General features: G+C 41.0%; 1 protein-coding gene across 1 annotated transcript in view; it reads left to right on the top strand.

Moving 5' to 3' along the window:
• The window catches only part of LOC308083154 (CUB and sushi domain-containing protein 3-like), a gene marked incomplete at its 5' end in the record, with an annotated part of 383,054 nt that overhangs the window by 274,999 nt on the left and 90,017 nt on the right, over positions 1 to 18,038 (top strand). Inside the window, 4 exons of the mRNA XM_080425319.1 lie at positions 10,345 to 10,533; positions 11,022 to 11,180; positions 13,132 to 13,320; positions 16,916 to 17,101. Coding sequence (XP_080281445.1) covers positions 10,345 to 10,533; positions 11,022 to 11,180; positions 13,132 to 13,320; positions 16,916 to 17,101 — 723 coding nt within the window. The remainder of the gene's footprint in view (positions 1 to 10,344; positions 10,534 to 11,021; positions 11,181 to 13,131; positions 13,321 to 16,915; positions 17,102 to 18,038) is intronic.

Genomic DNA, 18,038 nt, shown 5'->3' with positions numbered 1-18,038 from the left:
TTAGATTGTTGTTTAGACAGATGGTTTGTGTTTACCTGGTATAGTTACTTTATAGCACTTATTTTCTTTGCACTCTGTTGACTTGCCATTTACCGTTTGTTTGTTGACTAGGCTTCATGCCACTTACACAGATCTTGCACGTTGTATAAGTACTGTGGGAGTGTATGCTAAATACCTAAATTGTAATTGTTATTTCCAAGAACAACCCACCCCCAACCTTCATATCTTGGTCTGTACTGTCTGGAGAAGGCATTTTTTAATCTATTCTGTTTTCAAGAGAGAACATATAACAACCTCATCCCCTCTCACCCAGTCCCCCTCAAATGTGAAGAAATAAAATTGCTAGCTTCCTTCAGTGCCTCAGAAGATGGCTGCTCAGAAGGATGGGGCAGAAGCAGACGGGGTTATCTGCACAAGAGGTTTTGTAGGGCCAACACAAAGTTTCCATCACCTTGGAGTGTGGTGCAAATAAATCTTGTATGCACAGAAGGGAACAGAGCACACTCACCTCTTCTTCTCTTTCTTTTAGATATACAGTAGGTGGCTTTTGAAGTGCCCTGTGTATGAAGTCTACACACCTAGACTAGATGATGAGAACCTCAATCCCTCCATTTCTATCAAATACCTTACCAGCCTGTCTTTTATTTTGATATGATGGTGCAGCCATTTCATGGTATGGTGCATTTTTATAGCACCTTTTATCCAAAGCGCTTTACAATGTGCATTTCATTCACCAATTCACACACACATTCACACACTGACGGCAGAGGAAACCATGCATGGTACCAACCTGCTCATCGGGATCAATTCGGGGTTCAGTGTCTTGCTCAAGGACACTTCGGCACTAACTCTGGGGGATCGAACTGGGAACCTTCCGGTGCCCACGCGGCCACTCTACCTCCACTGCCGCCCATGTACTATTTTTTTCTACTGTACTGTAGGTCTATTTAGAATTTGCCCTTTTCCAAATACTGTACAGTATATGGACAATGGAAAAAAACACACGGCAAAGCTCATAAAGTCAAGTGATCTTAGATCAGTCGGTTGCTCTTGCTTTTAGTATCTTTATGCATATGCACTACTCCCAAATGATAGCACTGTTATTCCAAAGGTCAACATTATTTAAAGCTTAGTAATGAAATGAAATCAAGTGTTTGACAGCCTCTTTTAACGGAAAGGCAGCCTTTTTTTATGGCGTGACACCAAAGACTATGTCCCCTGCGTAGACCAGTACAGGCCTGAACCCACATGAGTGTCATTTGCAGGCAACGACCAGCATTCCCGTAAATTTGCATCATATCGCATCTTTCCCATCATTTGCTTGTATTTGCATTGACTTTGCAAGTATTTGCAATGCATGCTGGTTCTGGAGAACCACTGATCTGACCAAATTCACACTTGACACTGCACTCTCTCTGGGCAGAGAGAGATTTTTGGAGAACCGCTTATCTGAACATATGGGGATTTGCGTATTTATAGATACTTTTTTGAAGAACTGCCGATCCAACTAACTTCGCACTGGGCTCTGCACTCAGGTCTCGGCTCTGTGATACACGCCACCGAGTTTGAAGTTCTCGAGATATGCGGAAGACATGATACACATACTCAGAGATTTCACGCATTTATAGTAGGATGGATATGGATGGCTAGATGAATAGATAGATAATGTATACCGTGATAAAAAATTAGGAAGGAAAGCTATTCTCCCACTCCAGTGTTTTTCAATTTACATATGTAGGATGTAGGCTAAAGCTCATGTTAGCATCTTGGCTCATCATTGGTGACGTGTAGGTATTGTACAAGATATACTGTAAGCATATCACCACTCAGCTGACACGGCTACACCAATCACAGATCAATCAATTGCTAAGCTCCTGTTGGCACATTAGCACATCATTGGTGCTTCGTTCACAAACTGCATGCCTATTTAACTTGCTATCCATACAGTTGCTTGCTATAGATTGCACATTATTAGAAGCTGTCTTGTTGTCTCCGCCAGGCCGAAAGGCATGGCGAGAGAGTATGTTTTACCCCCTGTCCGTCCGTTTGTTTGTGTGTCCGTTTGTCCATCTGTCTGTGAACAGCTAATCTCAGGCACCGTTGGCCCGGTCGCTCCGAAACTGTGCACACACACTCCCTGGATGCCAATTCAGAACCTCTGCCCCAATTTTTTTTTTTCATGGGCCTGTTATAGCGCCACCAGGAGGCCGATTTGTGCAAAACCCATTTACTCCTACAAATTTTATCCAAATGTCATGCAAATCGGTACACAGTATCTCTATAGTCATGTGATCAACACGGATCTGTCCGATTGTCCATATTCCATCCTCATTGGCTAAGGTTGGCTTCCAAAGTTTGCAGGATTGGTTCGTTTTGAACAAAATGCCTCAAATCATGAACGCAGCTTCCGCTTTCCGTGCAATTTCACACGCAAATTCCCACTAGGCCGAGGAAGAAATGCCACCCTTTTCACATTGGCCTGTTATAGCGCCACCAACAGGTCTAATTTAGCAAAACACATTTTTGGAACAAAATGCCTCAAATCATGAATGCAAGGTCCGATTGCCGTGAAAGGCCCAAGAAGAAATGGCACCCTTTTCACATTGGCCTATTATAGCGCCACCAGGAGGCCATAATAACCTACCTGTGCTCCGAGGAGCACTTTTTCTAGTTTTTAATTGATTGCAACAGTACTGACCTCCAGTATTTTAATTAGTATTTCAGAGAGTACACACAAGGATAGACCGGAAAAGGGGACTTGACAGTACAATGCATATTATACTACAGTATATAGTACTGGTCTGGCATACAGAAGTACTTCAGTTTAGTTTAGTCCAGCTGTGCAGAGTCACCCATGAAGAGTGACATGAATGGAATATGGAATATTGAAATGCTGTCTAATGCTTTTCTTTGAGTGTTTGCTTGAACCAGGAAACGCCAGATGGGCTAGGTTATGAATAGTTTGGAATAATTTAATGGTTTCCTTTTTTGCCAATGTACTGTAGGGCAGTCAATCACTGAAAAGTTTTGGAAGCAACTTAAACATGCATTTCACTGCAGGTACAGTCAAATAACCTGCTCATAAATTAGTGACTAAATGTACTTCTGCCAAGAAGAGCCCACCACTAGCTAAAACTCACCTATTTCATATAATCTCCTGTGCTTTTCTTTGAATGATTGTAATTGCTTGCCAGTTCCAGATGGGTGAGGTATTTTAGGACTCTTTTTGGAGAACAGTACAGGCCTCCTTCATTATTTAATTGGTTTCATTCTGCCAGGAAATCAATCATGACGTTTGAAAAATGTTCAAACTTTGATCTTTCTTCAGGCAGACAGCCATGTTCTCATGCGTCATTCATACTGTACCTTGCCAAGACTATTCTGGCCTGGCAGATTTTGCAGATCTGTTTGACCAAGTGAATCAAAGTTCATCCGCATGCTTGTATAGTACATAACAGAATGAGAGAGGAACCAAACCCCATTAAAATCAAGTACATAGTGAGGTACAGTGGAATAGATCATTTTCCTGGCACTGTTAAAATATACAACAAAACGGTGTTGGAAGTCCAGTGTTTATCTGGATGGAATTGCATTTTCAAATGATGTCTTCATGCATCAGGTGGGCAAAGTTTGGAGTATTTTCAGACTAAAATGAAACACCAGCCTTACATTTCACAGATAGATATTATTCAAGGATGTTCACAAGAAACCATGCGTTGAATGTGAGATGTCCTTGTAGCACCTCTAGCAGAAAACTAATTGCTCTCCATGGGACATGTAAAGTTGAACTTGGTTTGACATGACCTGCTGTTCACATCCAAGAGCCTTCTACTGTGAGCTCGTAAAAAGAGCCATTTCCTGTGGGTCCACTTTGGATGTGGCACGATGGGAAGTAGTCTCCTTCCTCTTTTGTTTGCTGTCAGCTCCTTGTCTTGGCCTGTTAATTGTGTCTCCTTGTGCTTATGAGATAATGCTGAAATGTCCTTGCATGGATATACATTTTCACCCCGCCTATTTACTGAGATGTTTCCCCAGCTTTATCTTCCTTTTGTAAAAGCCTGTGAGCAAGAACGGCTGTATTGTATCTTTTGACAAACAAGTATATGTATATATATATATATATATATATATATATATATATATATATTGCGGCATGGAAAAGTTGGGAATCCCTGATCAAGTCGACTGAGATGGTTGCCTTGGAAAATGATCCTTGCATTATAGCAAGAGCAGGTTTGAATCTGCCATACAATCACCCTTTCTTCTCTTTATTGTCCATCTTAAAGTGATGTGTTGGACAGTCTAATGACACCAACAACTCTTTTGTATGTTACAGCATGTATTCTGTGTGGTTAAAAAGTGGAATAATGCTCGGGGACTACAGAATTTTTGCAAAGACTGCTCTTGGAGCAGTGGAAGGATTTGATGAATGCAGAAAGAAACTGAAAGCAAAAATCTTGCAATAAAATGATTACATTTGATGCTTACCCGTGGTGCAGAGTGCAGACAATGCTATGTTCAGGCCTACGGCAAGTCTTTGCATCATCTTTTAGTAAAGCTTTGCATAACAACAGCATTTAATCATATTTGGAGATCAAATACACAATTTTTGTGAGGCTAAGACATGGAATTCTCAGATTTCTTGTATGCTCATCCCCATCACGTCTGATGAATACTTAACACAACTTCTGTGGTGACTGTACGGTGCAGAATCTTAAAAGATGGAACACTAACTTTTTTTTAAGCCTCCTGATTTATGCTGTCTTCAAATGGACTACACAATTTGCTTGGCTTGTTCAAGTGGTTAAGATGGTTAAGATATGAGAACGCCATTGCTAGGCAACAGGACATGTATCTGTATCTGTATCTGTATCGGTACTGTAGCCACGAGTCCTTGTTCTTGTCTTAACCTTTGGGATTATCAATATGTTTCTCAGATATATTATGAAATTACTAAGAAACACTCCATCCAATTAAAATGAGGAACTTATATGGGTTCTGCCTTTTTTTTTTAAATGACATCCCAACTTGCAAACTTGGAGCTATTAGAAGAGCTCCACTTCGGGAGTCAAGAATACCACAACCGTGGCTTGTTCATATGGATTTTTCTAGGCAAACATAACCTTGAAGGCACTATACTTTCATACTTCCTGGAGCTAAGATTTTAGCCTAAGCAGTATTAACCACAACTCTGCTTACTGTAGCAGCAAGAAATGTATCTTGAGGCCAAACAAATTGAGAGAGGTATAGTTACACTTGTACTTTGTTTCGTGATCAATAAGTCATAACTAAAAAAATACCAAGCAACACTGTTTAGAGTTTTTTTTTAAAAGCCTTTAATAACTCAACTTACACTCTTCCTCAGGGCATAAAGTGACAGCTCACACAGATAAATATAACTAGGGTTGTGTCAGCTATCAGGCAATCATAGTGGCACTAGATAATTGAAACGGGTGCAGTTGAGAAAGTGACTGTGAACATAAATATGTAGATTCTAACAATGCATCAATGTCTTTACGGTTACACACACACACACACACGCACACACACACGCGCACACACACACACACACACACACACACACACACACACACACACACACACACACACACACACACACACACACACACACACACACACCCACACCCACACACACAATGGTACTGTATAGATTCCTCCGGCTCCGTGTACTGTATTTTTCAATTCAATTCGTCACTGAAAAAAAAATCATGGGATAAAAAAAAAAGAAAAACCCAGGGGGGGGGGGGACCCCTGCGAAACATCGCGGACCCCTTCGGACCCCCACGAAACATCGCCTAGCCGCGCACAGGGCTCGTTTATTTTGGGGTTACAAAATCCGCGACCCCCTTGGAGTCTTGGGACCCCCGCGAAACATTGTGGACCCCTTCGGACACCCGCGAAACATAGTGGACCCCTTGGGGGTCCCGTGAGACCCTTGGGGGTTCCTGGAGACCCTTGGGGGTCCCTGGAGACCTACAGACACGGCGAAGGAAAACGGAAAACTGTAAAGCCATAACCACGCATGCAAGAGGTTGCACATGAACTCTGCAGCCGCACTGAGGCGCTCCAACACAAACACTCTGACGCTCCCCTAAATCCACTCCAGGGTTTGAAAATACCCACTTCACAAACGGGTGACGTGCATCACCGTTCCAATGACAAAACTCCACTTCGGGATTTCGCGAAGACCCACAAAAGTGTTCAGTAGGCTGTGTGTGTGTGTGTGTGTGTGTGTGTATGTATGGTGCGTGTGTGTTTGTGTGTAGCTCAAGGCTCTGTAAAAGAAATGTTTCTGTTGCCTGGCAACTGTAGCTTTTTAAACAATGGGGGCCGCTAGGAACAAGGGGGACCTGAATAAAGCTCTTATTACTGTAGGTAGATATCATTCATACTGTGCTAGATCATGTCAAGTAGGCCTACAGTATGTCTTTATATGTATTCTCTTTAACCCTGTGTAACTGTCAAGGGCAGGGCCCCTAGGTTCTTTTAACTATAACATACTTTTTAACTTATTACTTACTTTTAATTACTTTGAACCCTTATTCATTTATTACCATGAAATCAAATCATGTTTTTTTTTACCTTTTTAAATGTATACCATATAGCTATGAAATCCTTATTTAAGTCAATAGACAGAACAACAATATGAATAATCAAAATGTTTACTTAATGCTGCAGTCAAATCAATCAATAGAAAATGAATAATAATACCAATCCAAATACCAATCCTCAATACCAAGTCCTCACAGGAAAATGCACTTTTCAACACTGGTACACTTTAACCAATTCAGGTACCTTTGTGTGAATTCAAAATGATAAAATCTTAAATAAAAAATAATAATAAAATGAGTAGGCCTTCACTCTTTCAAGCAAAAAAAAGTCCAGGAGAATGGAGGTGGTGTGTGCGCTGTGTGTGAGTCTTTCATGCCTGGGTGGTTTACACGTGCAGGTGGTCCGTGCGCAGGTGATCTTTAGGTGGACAGAGTCTACTGATGAGACAAGGGCGAATCCAGCGATGCCACAGGAAGGCTGAGCGTTGCCTGGTAGCTCAACCCGCTATCTGGGGCGTCTGTGCTGCAGGCGACATACTCTTCATTTGCAATTGGCTTTCAGTGGTGTCAGTGAACTCATTGTAAAGCATACAGATCTTCCATGATGTTCATAGCAGACTGGTAGGCGTGCTCTTTGACTGCATACCTGATGAGCACCGGAAAAACCTACACCAGCTCTGTAGAGGCAGATGGCAGACAGTTTACCTTATGGGTTGCATTCTTCAGTATCTACAATGAGTATGTCTATGACCTACTTCAGCCTCCATATTTCTCAAAGTCCAATAGACGTACCGCTCTGCGCCTGTGTGAGGACAGCACTGGACAGACCGATGTTAGAGATCTAAAGTGGATCAACATCCAAAACCTGTAGGAAGCCTGTTGCCTGTAAACTTATTTTGTTTGGAAACAAAACACTTAAGTGTTCCATCCACTAAGATGAACCAGAAGCCATAGCATATTCCCCATGAAGTTAATGAAGATTGAAGGTACCACAGTCTAGAGGATTTCAGAGTTCTCACTATGTGATCTTGCTGGCTTGAAAGATGCAACAAAGCAAAGACCTTTGGAGAGGCTGAAAAAGGCAGGGAAAATCAACAACTCTGTTCATTCTGGGGAAGTGTATTCCTGCTCTTCACAACAACCAGACTGACAGGCTGAAAGACAGCTACATATTCCTTTCATTGTTTACATCCAACCGTGTGCATCCACCTACGATAGTGTCACTGGAGAAACTGGTGACTCTAAAGGAATCGTGCAGTCCAATTATTGGGGTATATAGCTGAATGGGTAGAGTGCCCACCTGGGAAACAGAAGGTCCCAGATTCAATTCCCGGCCCCGGCAATGCGTCGAGGTGTCCCTGAGCAAGATGCTTACCCCTAAATGCCCCCCTGTCTTCCAAAGCAAACAGTGAAAACACAGAAATACAGCCAGAGGGCAGTGTGTTTCTGTAGGTAAACACAACCACACTACTCCAGTGGCTGATAACTGCTGGTATAGAGGGAAATGATTGGTCAAAAATGTATTTGTTTTGTTATGTAAACACAGGCCAAAGTTACATACAGAAAACTATACGTTATTTAAACCCATTTCACCAGTAGTAAAATACATATAAATGTACTATAATAACTTGTAGATAACTTGTCTGGCCTTCTGTTGCTCTCTTGTTTTGATCTCCTTCCCACTTGCCCCCCACCCCCTCTTCTTCTCCCCCCCCCCTCTTCTTTCTATGGAAACTAATGTTGCGATGGGAACGATGTACAAAAACGAATTTCACCCACTTTTTTACCTTGTAAACCTGTGATGTGACAATAAAACTGATTCTGATTCTGATTCTGATTCTTAAACATTATATTTATTTATAAAACCAACTAAAATAATAACATTGAAACCAAAACTGAGATATACCCAACTGTACTGGGTTACATACAGTAGCTACATAATGTACATACACCAAGGAACCTTATACAAGTAGTAGTTATTGCACATACTGTACTGTACTGCACATCATTAAACAATAAACTGATATATTTGAATGGAATTGACTTCTTATTGTCCTCCCATGATGACTCATGTACTGTATGCTATACTGCATGTATTTGCATTGCTCCAGTCATGTAAACAAATCTCATAACTCTTGTTATTTTCTTCTTTTAAAGGAGAATTCCGGACAAATTAAGTGTTATCTTTGATGTCTCGTTACTCACCTACCGATGTGAAAAGTAGCGTTCTTTTTTTTCATATATTCCCCTGTCGTCATTTTTTAAACCCCCTCCGTTGTCATAATGGGAGCGCGTGGCTAAGGGAAATTCGTCTATTATAACCGACGCAAAGTTGTTTTTTTCACTACTAGTATTCATAGTAGAGTCTCATGATAGTCAAACATGCGTTGAAACTATCTGCGAGGCTGCCGTCAATGGCGAACGATTTAACACTGGTTGCTTGTTTCCAGATTCTGGCAACACGAGTTGCCAGGTTCTGGAAGAAACAAGCAACCAGTGTTAAATCGTTCGCCATTGACGGCAGCCTCGCAGATAGTTTCAACGCATGTTTGACTATCATGAGACTCTACTATGAATACTAGTAGTGAAAAAAACAACTTTGCGTCGGTTATAATAGACGAATTTCCCTTAGCCACGCGCTCCCATTATGACAACGGAGGGGGTTTAAAAAATGACGACAGGGGAATATATGAAAAAAAAGAACGCTACTTTTCACATCGGTAGGTGAGTAACGAGACATCAAAGATAACACTTAATTTGTCCGGAATTCTCCTTTAATTGAAGGTTAAGTGGTCCTTTTATAGTGCTGTACTGAGAAAAAAGCATGTTGTAGTGTGTCAAATGTAAAATGTCAATCAGATAATCCAAGACTTTTTGCACATACAGCATGTCCGTAGCAACACCACTGAGTCAAGGACTGCTCTAGTTATTCCAATCCATAGCATTCCAACATTTTGCCATTGGCCTCATTCTTACTGCTTAGTGATCAATTTTTTACATTTACCTATGACTGAAGTGACCTTTTTATCTGGCACATTTGTTCGTGTTAACCTCTTATACGTCATGTTTCTAAGTAGAGGCCTGGTAGTTTTTTTTCCATACCATAAAGGGCAGAATATCAAGGGCAACCTTTGCATGGCCATTATTTCAAATACAAACTTGCAGGAAATGAGCAGAACACACACACACACACACACACACACACACACACACACACACACACACACACACACACACACACACACACACACACACACACACACACACACACACACACACACACACACACCCAGTACACGCATGGAGCAAGACACATACATGCAGGCACAGACCTACAGACATACAGATTTCCCCCATACAAAGCTGGCTGTCACGCTTAGCTAAGATGTATTATTTGATAGATTGATATCAAGGGAGCTTGGTGACAGCAGCAAGCTCACCAGCTCAGCCCCGAGGTGCAATATCAGTCTGGCTGAAATGTAATTGTTTCAGGACCAGTTATTATTTCAATGTAATTTCCACACCCACAGTGGAGGCATTCCTGTCTCCTCTCCTCTCCTCTCCTCTCCTCTCTTCTCCCCCTCGCTTCTCTTGTTCCCCTCTCTGTCTTCACCTTCTTCTTTCACCTAACCTGTCCATTCTCTCTCTCTTCCCAGTCCTCCATTCTCCCTCTCTCCCACACCTCTGCTCATCGCCCCTGTTCCGTGGCTCTGTATTTCTGTGTTTTTTTTAAACTCAGGCTCTTTTCACGTCTCGTTCTCTCTGGTCTCAGTCCAATGCCCAGCCCATGAGGTACGCTTTGACTCCACGGGGGTGATCCTGAGTCCAGGCTATCCTGACAGCTACCCCAACCTGCAGATGTGCTCCTGGCTCATTAATGTGGAGAAGGGATACAACATCACTCTGCACTTTGAACTCTTCCAGACAGAGAAAGAGTTTGACATCCTGGAAATATTTGATGGTGGGTTCAAGAGGGGATCTTATCTCTTAAGCAGCAATGTAAAATGTTTTTCCATTGATCAAATGTTATTTATACATGCAGCTACACGACAAACCTGTGAGAGTAATTTAACTCTGTAATTTAAAATGATCCATTGATCTCTGCAAACATGCAATTGAGATTTTATAGATGTCATATTGAGATGTCATCTCAAAATGACACTATTTACGGTGCGTTTGTTCCCATCATCTCTTTGCAAATTAATTCTATATACAGATGATTGTACCATGCATACCTCTCTCCATAATGTGCTATATTCCTGTATTTATATTCTCTAGATCATCTGTGTATGCAGTCGTTTTTCACGCATTCATTCTGTGGCTAAATGAATTTCCATGGGGGGGTGTGTGTGTGTGTGTGTGTGTGTGTGTGTGTGTGTGTGTGTGTGTGTGTGTGTGTGTGTGTGTGTGTGTGTGTGTGTGCGTGTGCGCGCGTGTGTGCACATGCAGGTCCCACCATTTATAGCCAGAACCTGGCCTCTCTGAGTGGTGACCTTGAGACTCCCTTCAGTCTGACAACCACGGGCCACCAGCTCCTCTTACGCTGGTCCTCCGATCATGGCACCAATCAGCCTGGCTTCCACATCAGATACGTGGGTGAGTATCAAAGTATGTATCCTGCTCGTAATTATACTATCTTCATTATTGATAATGGATAACTGTTCTACTTGTGTCTTTATAAACTCTTCAAAAAAGTCACGGGTTCAACATAAAATCCTCGCTGTTTACACTACATACAATTGGAATTAATTAGTGTCAAAAAACAAAAAACTATTAAAAAAGAAAGAAAAAAAACAGATCATAAAGTATTAGAAAATTTACAACAACTAAAAAACATTAAAGAACAAACTGAGTAATAAAGACAAAAAAAATAGTTTTGTACAATTTACAAAACTCACTGAGGTCACTTTTTTAAAATTGCAGAACACACTGGATTTCTAATTATTGTGTCAGTGACAGTAACTAATAACTAATTAATTTTGACCAATTCTCTGTTAGATAAAAAAAAATACATAAGATGACAAGCAAGAGCAGAGCGTGGAAGCTTCCTTCATTGAAATACATCAATCAAAAACAAACGTCAAAAGCATTATATTTAGTTTTGTCTTTGCCATTTTTACTATAATATGCCTGTGCTTTGACCACTTAAACTCTCTAGTCTTAGAGACGGACTTGACTTACAACTTTCTTTTTTTCTGTCTACACCAAATCTCTTAGTCAAAAATAGCCAAGCTCACGACGTGTTGTGAGCTTGTAGATCTGCTATTTTTGGCAATGTTCCCCCCCAGAATAGGGATGCTGGGGTTCAACTGGTTACTCATTTTGTCAGGAAAAGTACAAAGATTTGATTGACTGGAATAGGAATTGACCTCATTCTAAACCTCAGCTGGGGTCTTTTCATTTTAAATCATCGCTGTCTCCCAGTATGTTGATTTGAAGGAAAAGTACAACAGTGATCGTTGAGCAACACGGCCGCTCGTCAGGCCGTCTGCGTCCCATCGACTATGCAGTGCCTGTGTTCTGAAAATCAAAGTAGCTTTTTTCTTTTGGTGTTTGATAGGCTGTAAGATGAGGGAAAGAAAGTGAGGGCTGCGGAACAAATAACTGGAGGATGCACCCGTATTTGCATGTGTTAAAGCAAATTGAAAATGTGTGTGTGCCCATAGGCCAGAGTGGAATGATGATAATGTGATTTTGAGGAGAGCCTGGACTGTGTTGCACACAGGCTGCTAAATAGATGTGACATTCCTCAGGCCTTCCTCCTCATTAGTGCATAAATCTGTGTGTATTAAAGCACATAGCGTGGCTGTAAATAACAGTTCTCACCTTTTTTTTTTGCGGTACTTTCTTTAATGCCTTATTACCATTTTCTTATTTTTCTTTCATTCTATTCTTTTCCTTCTTACTCCTTCTCCTCGCCTTCTTTTTTTAATTATTGATCCCCTATCTCCCTTCTCCCACCCCCATCTTCCTCATCCATTCACCACCCCCCCACCACCATTCCCACCTATTCTCTTCATCTCTCTTCTCTTCTTCCCTACTATACATCTTTCAATGGCCATGATGTATACACCATTATAATTAATTCTATAGCTATATGATAACTATAATTAATTAATTAATTCATTATACAGCCATTACTCATTATATAGCTTTAATTTGACTTGCATAACTGCTATCACACACACTTATACATCTTTCAATGGCCATGATGTATACACCATTATAATTAATTCTATAAGCTATTATATGTTACTATAATTAATTAATTAATTAATTAATTATATCTAGCTTGTTATATATAGCTTTAATTTGACTTGCATAACTGCTATCACACACACTTTGATATTTTTGATAGTAGTATTTTAGTATTTTTGTGCTATGCTTGGATTATGAGCATCAGATTTGTTTTAATTGTTTGATTGTCTTGATCATTTTGTTTTCTTTGTTCATTGTTTTGTCTAATTGTGTTTAAATATCGAATAATTGTCCTTGAGGACGAGATGGTACATCTGGTTTAGTATCCCTCTCTCCTCTTCTCCCCTCCATCTTTCGATAGCCATGTACTGCAGTACCCCGGACTCTCCGCAGCACGGTTTTGTGGTGAGTCAGACCGGGGGCCATCTTAACAGCGTGGTACGCTGGGCCTGCGACCGAGGCTACAAGCTGATTGGAAAGGGCACGGCTGTCTGCAAGAAGACCACCTATGGATACTACACCTGGGACGCGTCGGTGCCTGCGTGTCAGGGTGAGCTGAACTGCACTGATGATCATTTACTGTATTTCCGTCTCCTGTCCACCTGGTCTCCCTAAGCTTCTTCTGGTTACTGCCTCAGAGGCCCAGTGCTCTGCAGACAGTCAGATGTCTCTTGCCCAAGACCTTTCCTCTGTGCTGATCTGAATGCAGGCTGATGAAGAGGCGATGCCATGTCAGGTGGAAGGGAAACACAAATCAATCCCCCCCTTCTTCTGTCAATTTCCACTCCCTCTAATTACTTTGGCTAACTCACCGTTAGCATTCGGTGTCTGTGCGGCTGTTCTGTTTCACTCAACTAATTGGGTTCTTTGTTGCATGAACACGTGTGTGTGTGTGTGTGTGTGTGTGTGTGTGTGTGTGTGTGTGTGTGTGTGTGTGTGTGTGTGTGTGTGTGTGTGTGTGTGTGTGTGTGTGTGTGTGTGTGTGTGTGTGTGTGTGTGTGTGTGTGTGTGTGTGTGTGTGTGTGCGTGCGTGCGTGCGTGCGCGCGTGCACTGTGTATATGCATTGCACATACTGTAAGAGCATGCACATACCGTACAACACAATACCTATAGTAGCAATGTCACTTGTTGCACACACCACTGTGTTTTTCATTACATTTGCAGGCTTGAGTCGAAACATCGTTAAATCATTTAAAATACATCAGTTTTTTAGCTCGATTCGCAAATTGGATGCTGCTGAAATAGCCCCAAGAGGACTAGGTCCCAATCAGACAGGATTTCAAAAGCCTAAGCTTTAAGTTAAAGGATCTACACCATGAATTTAAAAAAAATATTTAATATATAATATCATATTGTTTATGTCCCTCAAACGTTTTTTAAAAGGTTTGAGCCTAAATCAAGCCTCAGATATACTAACTAACTTCTCTCTGGCTTATAAAGCACTTTCACCTGCAATACCACATTGTCCTGTTTGGCACAGGGCGCTATTGAGCCAGTTTGTATACATGTTATCTCCTGGTTCTGTGTGAAAAAAAAAAAAAAAAAAGATTTGTTTTTCTTTCTTTTTTTGTTGGAACTGAAAAAACGGGAGGGATTGTACCGAACGTGAAGTCACATTCGGGTGAAAATCAGTTTGGTCTGTTTTGAGACCAATTTACAGAAAACCCCAGATATGCTGTGAAAGCCTGAGTGTTCAAACTGGGGTGTTTTTTGGGATAGAAGAGAGGTAGGGGAGACCAAAAACACACAAAAAAGAAGGAAAAGTTAAAATTCATGGTGTAGTCCCTTTAAATGGGCGATATCCAAAAATGTAATATCACGATGTATTCCTGCAGATATAATTGAGATACATGCATGTAATATTATCGTTATGAAAAGTCAAAATGTATTTTTCTTCTTCGGCCCAAACCTGTAAGTTACTTTATTGCTCAGATACTACTGTATATGACTGTAAAATATGCAATCCAGTTGTTCTCCGCATTCCTTAAGCCTTCATTCTCTCCGTATGACAGTGTAGCACACCGAAAATAGACGATTTGTAAGCTCACAACTCACACGACGCATTGCAAGCTTATAGATCAGCTATTTCTGGTCAGCAACGTACAGTATACATCACACTTTGCATGGAACAACTGTCCGACATTGCATGTACTGTACAGGTCTTGCGCTGACTTGTTATGGAATTGTTTATCAGTTCAGACAGGGTAGGCTATAACTACAAATTGACGTCATTCAGAACGTCATATGGGTGGTCTCAGAACTTTTTGTGGATGTTATCGCACCCCTAGATGTTCTGACTGTCCAAACTAGTTTGTACAGTGTGATTGGTCAGGTTGGGTGGGCGTGATATATTTATTTTTGTTCTTTGTTCCTCATGACTGCAACTCCCGCTATCTTCAGCTACGCTAGAAAGCAAAAAGGAGAAAAGTGCATGCACATGTGTCGTGTAGCCCTAATATGGCTGGTATTTCATGCATTACAATTTTTCCATATACAGCCATAAAACATTCAATTCAATTTATTGGACGGATTCACCTCCATAGCATTCTAATTTGTCGCTCTCTGTGCGTGCTCACCCAGTAATGAATTGCTTTGACTCAGGGTCAGCTCTTGTCATATAGTATAAAAACCCTTTGAAAGTGTTGGTAGAAAACTTGTATTTAGTCAAATATCTCCACTTTTCCACAAGATTCACATGCACTACATTGTCTGTAGCTGACGGGATAGCATTCATTGCAGCACTAAACACATACTTAAACTTGCTTCATTGAACACATATGTAATCACAAATGACCAGGTTTAATTAGAAATTAAATACCTCACACCAACTATAAATAAAAAACATCAAGTGGATTCAAGGCAGCTGCTCTTAATTTTGGAGTCGGGCCAGTCCTGAACTTTGCATCGTCAACTAATGATGCCTCACTTGGGCAAAGCCTTGAATTTCCCTTTAAGACTTTTCACTGATGAGCAAGGCTTTCATTTGTTGATATAGAGATTTCATTATGCAAAGTATGTTTTTTCCATGCCTTAAGTCAGATATTATGTACAGTAGGCCTAAAGTAGGCCAAACTCCTTTTTGAAATCTACATGTATTTGAAAACACTAATTAAAATATATTTTTTAAGGTATAGAACTTTCCTTTATATTGAGAAGTGAGTGCGCACAAAGTACTGATATAGTCTCATGGCACACCAGTGTGCCTTGGCACACCGTTTGGGAATCACTGAATTAGCATCTTTATCCTGGGATGCTGAGATTTGAATTTTTGCACAGCCTCAATGAGTTGTGCAACAGTGCTGAGAGGAAAACACACTTTCAAAGATTAAGAGAGGATTTCAAAGACACCATTTATAATGCGGCGTGCGTATTCATGAACATTTTGTATGGCATAAAACAGCTACTTAAACTAAAAGGTTTTTGAAATCTTACACTATTATTCACCTTCAAAATATTAGTAGTATTAAGAGTATTATTTAAGCCCCACTTTCCAGAGTGCTTGTTGTGAATGACAGTTATGAGTTTTGCGCCACGCTATGCATTGCTATTCACGTATGAATGAGGTTTGATCGAACAAAACAACAAGCAAGTGTATGAGATACTGTAACAGTGATTTAAGAGGGTGTGTGGACTGTGGAGGGGTGTTGGTTCCACTGTACAGTAGGTGGATATCTACTTATGATTTTTCACAGTGTGAAGCGACCGCTGCCGCTGTGTTTTTTTTGTGTGTTTGCATAGCTATTCCCGTTTAAAGTGGGCCAACAGATGTTGATTCCCCGATTCTCTCCTTTTGGCTCAGACAACAACTGTCTCCAATCAGTTTGACTACTCTGTCTGCTCGGAAGTGTCTGTGCTTGCACTAGGCCAGCCTTATTTCACACAGTGTGTGTGTTCGTGCGTGCTTGCGCACATACACGCGTGAGAGCATAATAATATATGCTAACATATTCATGTGTATGTATTTCAATGTGTAATGCTTGAGTGAGAATATAGTATTGCAGTCAATATTGACATTTTACAAATATGTGAATATGCAGATGTGCTATAAGATGCATCTATACACGTGACCATGCGTCTTTATTTATTTGCTCACATGCGTGCGTGTTTGTCTGTGTGCGTGTGATCGTCTCTCTGCTGCCTCCAGCTGTGTCATGCGGCGTCCCCATTGCGCCCGTGCATGGAGGTGTGCTGGCTGCTGATTACTCCGTTGGCACGCGCCTGACCTACTTCTGCAACAGCGGCTACCGGCTCTCCTCCAAGGAGCTGACGACAACAGTCTGCCAACCGGATGGCACCTGGAGCAACCACAACAAGATCCCCCGCTGTACCGGTGAGCTGAGGCGCCGAGTGGACGGGAAGGGAGGGGAGACAGAGGAGAGTGGGGGCTGGAAGATGATATGAATGAAAGAAGAGAGCGGTCATGAGGCAGTATTCCGGTGGAGGGGGGGAAGTCGAGGAGAAGAACTGTTCATGCGATGATGGGGAAGAGAAGTTTCTCTCCCACTTTACACAGTGAAATTCTCTGTGTTAAGCCATGTAATCCCATTACGGGTTCATTTGGTTACATTTGTACACTCTCAAATTTACAAATGGATAAATTAACACTGAGGATTTTGCTGTGTATAAAATACAGGTATAACTTTCAAAAGAAGGACATTTGTTTTGATACTCATTTGGTATTTAACTATGCTGATTCATAACGCCGCTGTTAAGAGAGAAGGTCAGTATAATGCTGTGCAAATAAGAAATCAAGAGGTGTTTTTTTTGTCACTCACTCATGCAGGTACAAGCAGCAAAATGTTGGTGGGACATGTTCTGCAGACTGTGCTATCACAACAATAACAAAAAGATAGTAATACAAATAATACTGGATGTAATGAAGTAAGAATCAAACATTTGAAACTATACCTAAAATAGAAATAAAATTAAAAGTACAGGTAGAACGGCAAGTATGATAAACCTCTTAAGGCAAGTATGATATCTGTAGCAGCAATAGGGAATGTGCAGGGAAGGTAGAAGGCAGAACTCAGAAGGCATATTATATACAATATCTAATTCACTTGTGTGTGTGCATTGTGCAGTTTTTCAACAGTTTTTCAGGATTCTGACAGGTTGAAATGCAGTTTATTTTTTTCCTTTTTTACCTTGTCTTCATTCAGGGCTTTGACAGCCGCAGGGGAAAAAATTATGTATTAATTAGCTGATCCTGTTTTGATTCAGATGTTCAGTGTATCTGTTGGATCCAGTATTTAAACTTCATATTGTAG

The sequence above is a fragment of the Gymnoscopelus braueri genome (genome assembly GCF_963280865.1).
Source record: "Gymnoscopelus braueri genome assembly, chromosome: 4".
Taxonomy (NCBI): Eukaryota; Metazoa; Chordata; class Actinopteri; order Myctophiformes; family Myctophidae; genus Gymnoscopelus; species Gymnoscopelus braueri.
Note: the sequence above shows the minus strand (reverse complement) of the source record. Positions and strands in the feature narration are given on the sequence as shown.